This window comes from Acanthochromis polyacanthus, chromosome 20 (assembly GCF_021347895.1).
Source record: "Acanthochromis polyacanthus isolate Apoly-LR-REF ecotype Palm Island chromosome 20, KAUST_Apoly_ChrSc, whole genome shotgun sequence".
NCBI classification, from domain to species: Eukaryota; Metazoa; Chordata; class Actinopteri; family Pomacentridae; genus Acanthochromis; species Acanthochromis polyacanthus.
In genome coordinates, this window is record NC_067132.1 from 12,299,367 (window position 1) to 12,309,129 (window position 9,763).

Here is a 9,763-nt window from a genome sequence, read left to right on the forward strand (position 1 = left end):
GAGAGTGGGGAAGCATGCTAAAAGGAGTAGTTCAATGGGTAGTGTTTAAGTAGAGCATTCTGTTAATGTACATAAAAGACATACTGTACAGCAGCAGTGCTGGTATAGTGCCAATACAAAGGCCAGTGAGATTGTCTGTGCAGTATGTTTCCACACAATTTACACCCAATGCAAATGGTCAGTGTGAATGCAGGAAGTGGTACCTACAGGTAGCTACAGTGGTATGAAAAAGTATCTGAACCTTTTGGAACTTCTCACATTTCTGCATAAAATCACCATCAAATGTGATCTGATCTTTATCAAAATCACACAGATGAAAAAACAGTGTCTGCTTTAACTAAAACCACCCAAACATTTATAGGTTTTCATATTTTAATGAGGATAGCATGCAAACAATGACAGAAGGGGGGGAGGAATAAGTAACTGAACCATCACACTTAATATTTTTTCATCTGTGTGATTTTGACAAAGATCAGATCACATTTGATGGTGATTTTATGCAGAAATGTGAGAAATTCCAAAAGGTTCAGATACTTTTTCATACCACTGTAGGCAAATAGTAAAGGTGTGAGGTCTCACAGGTAGATGTGCAAGTTATAAGCCTGAGTTTCATGCAGGAGCATAGATTGTACATAATGGATGAAACCTCCCTGTCTGAAAAGTAAAGCCAATGCAAAAGTGTCTTAAACCTGCCAGCAGGGAAGACTACAAAGACTAATTGTAGAGAAGCACTCAATAGAATGACTCTACTTCTCACTTGATCTGTTACCTCATTAAACATTGTCCTAATGAGTTTATGGTCTCAATTACTAGTTTCAAGTCTCCTTTAATACAGCAGGATGATAATTTTGTAAATTATGATCCCATTTAGAGGAAAATGGACAATATACAGGACATGTTGTAGGGTGTAGCTACTTTGCTTTGTGACTGACAGGCCAGTACCAAATTAGGATGCACAGTGTCCAAGATCTATCCTTTTCTCGTTACAACTTCTTGTCCTGTCACAGAGCTGCAATTACCTTTTGCCTTTTTACTAATTCTTCCCATAATCTGTACCTAGCCATAGTGAATTGATTGCCTTACCATCTTCACCACTGTTTGTTATCAATACTCCGTGAAGGAGTTGGAGCCTCAGCAGAGTTACGTGGCAATAGGCATTGGTTTGTCCGTCTATCTGTTTGTTAGCAACATTACAGAAAAATGGATTAATGGATCTGGATGAAAATTTCAGGGAAGGTCAGAAATGACACAAGGACCAAGTGATTAGATTTTAGCAGTGTTGTAGCTTATAGTGTGGAGCCATGGATTTGCTAAAGATTTCTGTATCATCGTCAGATAGCGGCACAGCGTCACTGTAACTATGACAACAAGTGAACACTACATCAGCTGCCTGCTGACGATCACATGACTGCAATCCTACTACAAATACACGGCTGTGGACTTATTGATTCTTATTTGTCGGAAATGATACAAGGAACAATTGATTAAATTGTGGGTGTGCTTCTGAGTCCCATCAATTTCCGCCGCCCGCTACATATTTAGGTGATGCGATTTGATATCTGTACATAACATACACATGCAAAACACACGCCTGTGCAAGGTCATTTTGTTTGTGGCCATGATGTTTTTTACCATTTCAGCCATCGGAAATGATACGACTGAGCAGTCTTGGCAAAGTACTGCGCTCTCTGAGTGCTTTTTTTGTTATTATTATTATTATTATTTACCATAGCCACAATGTTTTTCTAACCTTAACAACATCTTTCTAAGTGTACAAAGTATGATCCAACATTCACGCCTCCCTAATGCTGTCCTTAGTCAGTTGTTCAGGTATGAGAAAGCAAAGTGGATTTGAATTCTTTCATCTGAATGTTACACAAGTATTTGTGGCACTTTTCACGTGTGCCGCCCAGGAGTGTCATGTGCACCCTTATCCCCATATTTAAACAACATCATGCCCACTTTCCTCGCTGTGCTTTTCACTTCACCTTCAATTCAAATCAGGTATAAACACTTCAGCCTTCTGAAGTTGTACAAATTTCTTCTTCTTGAGCATAAAAATTTGATCGTGAGTGTCCCTGCTGACATGAATAAACCAACTGACGGAATATTTTTCTTGCGTCTTAAAATGTGCATAAAGTGGTTTCTTTGATATAGAAGAAAAAGGTAAAAATTCTGGTAATCTAGGAACACTAAAGTATGTGTTGGTCTCAGCTATTGACTCCTAACTGGGGGTATTTGTACTTCTTAACAGCGGTACACCACTAACTAATAATAAGTAAATAATACTGTAAATACAGATATTCAGCTAAATGCTGCTGGATGCATGAAAACTCGCAAGCCAAGAAAAGAAATGGTTCTATCTTAAAGTAATGTAAATACTTGGTTACCTAAAAGTATGATAGTTGAATAACCAAATATAACAGATAAACCAGACAGATGAAAGTAGTGAAAAAATATTTGAAACAGACAGCTATTCATTTATTCATAAGGTGTAGCACCACTGGTCTAAATCATCCACATGCACCCATAATGCTTTCTGATTACAATGTTAAGCAGAGGGTGGGAGCTGTCCAATTTTTTAAATATGAGGAAAACATTTTAATCTCATTGCAGCATATGATACCAGCTTACCAGTTCATTCTAATACAGGGACGGTGTGACCTTAGCATGTTACCACCCAAACCGCTGTCATTTTGATTTCTCAGTAGATTTCTTTGAGCATTAATGCACTCATATATGGATTTTCTTACTTAACGGATAAAGGTAAACGGTGGCAGCCATCTCCTCTGTAGCTGGGGTTGGCTGTTGGCTTCTCCCTGAAGCTTGAGAGGAGAGGAGGAGAGGACAACATGTCCAACAGCTGCTTGTCTGTCCGTTCTGTCTACCAGCTACAACGTGTGCAAACCCCCTTTTGCCAAGCGCACAGAATCACAATCTGAATTCCTCAGTCTGTATTTCACACTCCAGTAATCTATCCTATTGTATATTTCCATTCCTCTTTTGCTCTTCGTCCAATTTTGAATTTGACCAGTTGGATGTGGGCGGCCGGCTTTGATATTTGCTGCACTTAAGGATTACGCTGCATCTCTAGATAATGTTCGGTGTTATTGTGCTTCTAATTTAACATAAATAAAATACATCCAAACGGGAAAAGTGGAGCTTTTATTTTTGCTTTATTCTCCACTTTTGAAGAATAATTAAATGCACAATTCCCGTGAGGATCAGTGCTTGAAAGGCAGCACTACATACAGATTTGAAAGAATTTAAATGTGCTTGCACGTTCAAACGCCCACCTACCCACCCACACACAAATTCCTGTGTAATATATTTTTTTCTTATGCTGCAATGCCATTATTTCACTTGCACAATATCAGTGCTGTGTTGAAAACAGCCAACTACAAGGCATTGTGCTGTGCTTCTTCTCCCCTCAAACCACCGCTTCCTTCTCTCGCTTCTCCTCTTTATGAAATGGGATACAGCTCCTGCTCATTTGTCCAGCATCTTTTGCCAAAGATCTCTGAAACCGAGTGGAGAGGCTCCCACAGGACTGACTAGAAGAGAGAGGAGCTGAGCCACAAGCAGCTGTGCTCTGCCTGCCATAACTTTGGGGGAAGCTCAGAACTGGTAATGATCACGTTGTGTTGTGCAGTTACATGACGGACACTGTGGACGTGCTGCAGATGATTAGGCTCTGTATTAATTATAGAGTGAGATGCTGCAGACAATTTATTGCTTTGGTTGATTTTCCATGCTTGTATTCTGAATTGCAAAAGCCTGCAATGGCAGTAAGACTAGAAGATACCAAGAATCACAGCATTTACATGGTCACTGTAACCTTAAAAATTACACTTAGTGGAAACGGGTAATCCTAAAACAAAGACTTTCCAGAAAGTTAAACTGTCTCTACTCCTCATAGAAAACGCTTCCGTATTTTTTAACCACGCAGTGAGGACTTGGGGTAATTTATGCTTAATGTCAAAATGACTTTGTTCTTTTAAGACAGAGACACACAGTGGAGCTAATGACAGCTGAGCTACAATTATTACTGCACTTTAATATCAGATCTTTTTTTTTTTTTTTTACCTTGGCGTCAATGTCACCTAAAATGCTCAAAAATCAGCACCTTTAACGCACTTCCCACCTTCTTTTTGGTCTCCTCTCACATTCCAGACATCAGCGTGTGTGAACCCTTCATTAAAGAAAATGTGCTATTCAAAGCAGAAAACACTTGAACACGGAGGAAAATGACTTCCAAAAAATGAAATATCAAGCATCAAAGCATTTAAAGCACTTACTTAAGCAACTGTTTCACATTTTAATTAACTGATGATTACATAAATAAACTCATTATACTCCATATGAGTTCTCATGTACACCCCCTGTCAAAAGTTTTGAGACACTTTCTCATTCAAACAAATTAGAACCCGTCTAAAAACTTTTGACAGGGGGTGTACATCTGCATGGCAGTATTTGCATGCATTAGCAAGTAGGAGGAGCGAAGGACCAAAACGATTTGCTGAAAATTGCTTTAATATAAATAAAATGATGTGATGAGACATTGTTCCACCCAAGTGTGAGTAATGGTCTCAGCTGTAAAATAGTTTGTCTCTGCCACTGCACAAGAGGACATGAATGAAGCAGGTATTAGCAGAGCACACATGGCTTTATTGATTGAATTTACACTTCCCACAGTAGGAAATTGGTTCACACCATTTGCATGTACTTTAACATGCAGAATAAAAACATACAGCTGAAAATCAAATACTTGTAATTGACATTATTTATGCATTTCAAGGAAAGTCCATTTACCACCAACTGGACCTCACTGAAATGGTACACTCCAAAATCTGTCATGTGTGTCATTATGTCAACGTCAATATTTTTAATTGATCCACCATATTTAAACTCTTTTTCTAAAACATTCTTGCAACTTTTTTTCTTGTTTTTCACATAGCAGTTACACTTCAACAGAGACCCGAGGCCTCAAAAGTAGGGAAATACTTCAGATTACCACTGAACAAATGGTAGTTTGTACACTGTGTAAAGCTTTGATGACAACACAGCAGCACTAGGACAATGCACGAACAAACAGGCGCTTCTCCGGAGGATGCACCCCCTGAAAACTACTACAGCTTTCCTCACATAGTACATACTGCTTTATGCAATACACATACCCCTTTGTCATAATAATGCGCCTTAAACTCAGACTGTCACAGTTTGCAAAATACGAGTCACCTGTCTGTGCACTCTCAGTAGCTCAAGCTTGTTTAAACTTGAGCAATCCTCTGTGATTTAACTGCACAGAGGATTGTGGGTCTGAATGACCACAAAAATGAATATTTCTGGCATTCTACACTTGACTTAGTGTGTATTAGCGTGACACTAGTATGGTAGTATGGATACTGGAACACACTCAGTGTTTAAGCTAAAATCTGGGTTTATTATCTTGTCTGTATGTGGGTTTGTGCATGTTGGGCTGTTTTGGGACGTGCTGTTGGTCATCAAAAAAGGATTTAGTTCGGCTAGCAGTTTAAGCCTTTACTTATTCACATTTTGTGCTGTTTCTTGGTATACAGTAGTGGAAAACCTTTTCAGACATTCCATATATTTGCATGTATATTGCATTAAGAATCACTCTTAGGTGCAGTCTTTTAGTGCAATTTTTTTTAGTACAATCACAGCCATAATAGTTAACAAATCTGAAAAAAGTCATTAAAAACTTAAAATGATTGGTTCCATAAAAATAAGATTTTGATAGAATTTAGTTTTATCTTGTAAATAACAAACAAAAAATATCATTTGTTTGTGTTTGTCTAATGCAGCCATACTTTTTGAAACACAAAAAAAGATTTTTCAACAAACATTTCATGATATTTGAGATTGTGTAAAATTTTAAGGGTGTCCAAAAACCTTTAGCCACCACTGTCGTTTACAAAAATAGAATGCACTTAAAATGAATAGTCAGTTTGATTTGTTTTAGAAAAATCACCTCAGTTTATTGAAAAATTGATTTAATAGTCTATGGATTAACAACAAGAAAATGGTAGTTTAAAAAGAATTGGAGAAGGGTCTCTGTCGTTCATCGCTGTTTTACCTAGTAGAAACTCATATGCACCACTTTTCATCTGACAGTGAATACAGCAATCCGACCTCCGCTGCAGCTTGCTTGTGGGAATTGTAGTCCGATTGGCTTTACGTCTTGCTTATCGTGTGTTGAGGAAAACTACAAGTCCCAGATGATAGAACGCGGAAGTATTACAACAAAACACTGCTCGGCTGCAGCACGCTACAGCAGAGAAGATGTCTCATGTTGTCAAAAAGAGAAAATTGGATAAAAGCCGGCAGGACAGACTTTATTTCGACAGCTACTCCGATGTGACTATCCACGAGGAAATGATAGCCGACCACGTCCGAACCAACACGTACCGGACGGCGATACTGAGGAACACTGAGTCAATCCGGGGGAAAGTTGTGCTGGACGTCGGGGCAGGAACCGGCGTTTTGAGCATCTTCTGTGCTCAGGCTGGAGCTAAGAAAGTGTACGCAGTGGAAGCCTGCTCCATAGCCGAGCAGGCGGTGAAAATAGTCAAACACAACAACATGGAGGACAGGGTGGAGGTGATTCGAGGGACGGTGGAGACAGTGGACCTACCGGAGAAGGTGGAGGTGATAGTGAGCGAGTGGATGGGTTATGCCCTCCTCCATGAGTCCATGCTCAACTCGGTCCTCTACGCCCGAGACAAGTGGCTGAAGCCGGGCGGCGTCATTCTGCCGAGCAAAGCCGAGCTCTACATCGCTCCCATCAGCGACCCGGTGGTAGAGGACCGCTTACACTTCTGGTACACCGTCAAGGACCAGTACGGCGTCGATATGTCCTGCATGTCCGACTTCGCCCAGAGGTGTATCATGAACTCGGACATCACGGTGAACTCGGTGACCGTGGAGGACGTGCTGTCCCACCCGGCCCGCTTCGCAGAGCTCGACCTGTCCTCAGTGACCGTGGAGGAGCTGCGCGCTGTGAAGGGCCACTTCAGGTGCTCGTCGTTTGGCTCGGCGGCAGTGAACGCGTTCTGTGTTTACTTCACGGTGACTTTCCCCTGCCCGGACAAACCACTGGTGCTCTCCACGTCCCCGTTCAAACCGGAGACGCACTGGAAGCAAGCTGTGCTGTACCTCGACGCTCCGGTGGAAGTGGTGCAGGACACGCCGGTTACCGGAGAGGTCAGCATGTATCCCTCGGAGGACAGCGCAAGACATATATGTATCCATGTGGACTACAGTATAGGAGAGCAGAAAACACAGTCCAAGACTTTCTCCATCCCTGACTGGAGCTCTGAGGCTCAGTCATAAGGGGACATTAACATTAGGTCTATTTATGAAGCATTACTGTCAAATGCCCAAGACCTTGTCTCATTAAATGGTATTAAAATTCACCAACCTGCTCTTGGGGATTTGGTGCAGTGATTATATTTTTGACCCATGTGGTCACTTAGTTTTTAAAACATGACTCCAGCTTCAACCACAAATAAATGGAGGATCTGCTGCTGATCCACAGATCTCCAAGCCAACTTTTGTGCATTTTCTTAACACAAACAGTGGTTACTGCCCTCTAATGCCAACTACAGTACATGTTTTTATGCATCTCAAAATTAGATTCTACATCTCAAGGGGATATCCTTTCAATACATTTAAATTTATTTCAGTGTTTGTTATGTTCGTGCTTGTTTTCACACCTATAAATAACACCTAATTTGGAAGAGGAAAAATGCAAACCCTGATCAACTGTTTATGCATTAACCTCACTTAACCAAACGCCCATTACATATATTGTTGTGCTGTACATGCATTTTGCAGCATTTTATAACAAAGCGTTGCTGTAGTACTGAGTGAGGCCGCAACTGACAGCTGGTTTTATTATTATTAAAATGCAGACAGTCTTTGAGAAATCACTGGGTTTACAAAAAATGTCAGAAAACTGGAAAGCAAATGCAACACATCTCAAATGTGTTGCTTTCCTTTCTAAAAGGAAAGAAACAGATTCTCACAGCTTCTCAGCTTCTCATAGCTGAGAAGCTGGAGATGGGATTGATTTGGTGTTTTTGACTGAGCAAAATTCCCTCAGAAATAGTTTACTATCATGGTAGGAGAAAAAAAATAACATTATTATTGTAGAAATGCATTTGAAACAACATATGGCTGCCAGTGGAGATTAAAACTGTCCTGAAAATGTGACTAAAGGTGTGATTTTAAGGTTCATCTTTAAAGAGCGTGAGGCTGATTTCCAAAGTGCTGAATAAAGTCGACACCGCGCTGCAGACATGTAATATTCTGATAAATTCAATCATGAATATTGGGTGGAATGGAATGAAAATGCTGCTTTCAGATGAGCGTGAGACCGATATATTGACTTGGACTAGCTGCAGTCAGGCAGGAGGCGGCATCATACAGGAGGTTTTTAATGAAGTTCCAAATTGGCTCATTATTTTGGCTTAAAACTAGGATGAACCGTCATCTGTTGACAGAAAACAGAAAGCTTCTGATTCTGCTTCAGCATTCTGTGAAAAACACAGGCGATCAGAGTTTAAGAGTGATATTAGAGTTTTTCATCACTGTAGCAGGCAACAACAGATTTTATCGTTTGGGAGATAACTCATCGTTTATTGACTGAAAGCGATCTGGTCACTGATCAATCGCTGGTTCACCTGCTATATGTCAGAGCCATTGTCTGCTCAGTGAGTGTGGAGGGTTTGTTGACAGCTATATTGCAGTCTGTGATTAAGGTTAGTTTAAGTGACACCTCTGTGGGTCAAATAGAAATTGTGTACCAGCTGGACTCTTTACTGAGCAAATGGGAACTGGACTCTAATAAATGGGCTGTTTTATGTGCCACAAGTCTTAAGTTGAAAAAAGAGAGTCCTCGAGAAAAAGGATCATGCGTCTACGCTAGTGTAGTTTTTTTTCTGCTACATCTTCACTCATTCATCTATAATCTGCCACGTGGAATCTCCAAGTTTAAGCGCTCATCTTGAATTACAGCCAAGGGACGGGACTGTTCTTTAAATGTGAGTCTGGTGTCTTTTTTCAGGAGAACGGAACTGCACTTCATTTGATTCATTATTCCAGTTTTATTGCAGATTTTAGCATCTATATATTTCTGAGATGGGTGATGCTCTTTCTGTGTTGGAATACAAGCGTTTTTACATTCCTGTTACAAATACCGATACGTTATTTAACCTCTTAAGACATGGTGTCCACATATGTAGACATTTTTTTTTCAAAAAGTGTGTATTATGCATAGTAATATCAACAACAATAGAAATATGTGAATATTTATATATTTAAATATTCATATATTTAAAATAAATATATTAATAACACACTCTCACACAATCTAATATTAGATATCCATTATAATAAGGATTATATCTGATTATTTTATTTATTATACAATAATATAAAATAAATAAGATATTTAAAGTTAATGAAAAAAATATATAATCATTATTATATTATAATCAGATATTAGATATCTGATACAGTAAAGATGATGTTATATCTGATTTTTACATTACTATTAATATGATAATATAAAAGTAACTAAATAATAGATAAAATCTATTTAAAAATGAGTATAAATATATATGATCATTATTGTTATAATAATCACATATTATCCGATTTTTATATATATATTGGTTATTCCTCATCCCCAATAACTAGAAGAAACTAAAATGCAAGCCCAGCAAAAACTCAGGTCTCA

At 39.2% G+C, this 9,763-nt stretch overlaps 1 protein-coding gene across 1 annotated transcript; it reads left to right on the forward strand.

Moving 5' to 3' along the window:
* The first annotated feature begins 6,205 nt into the window (after positions 1-6,205).
* prmt6 (protein arginine methyltransferase 6) lies at positions 6,206-7,571 on the forward strand. The gene has a single exon (XM_022220491.2). It carries the CDS (start codon positions 6,304-6,306, stop codon positions 7,351-7,353), a length of 1,050 nt encoding a protein of 349 aa, XP_022076183.1. The 5' UTR covers positions 6,206-6,303; the 3' UTR covers positions 7,354-7,571.
* Positions 7,572-9,763: the final 2,192 nt, after the last annotated feature.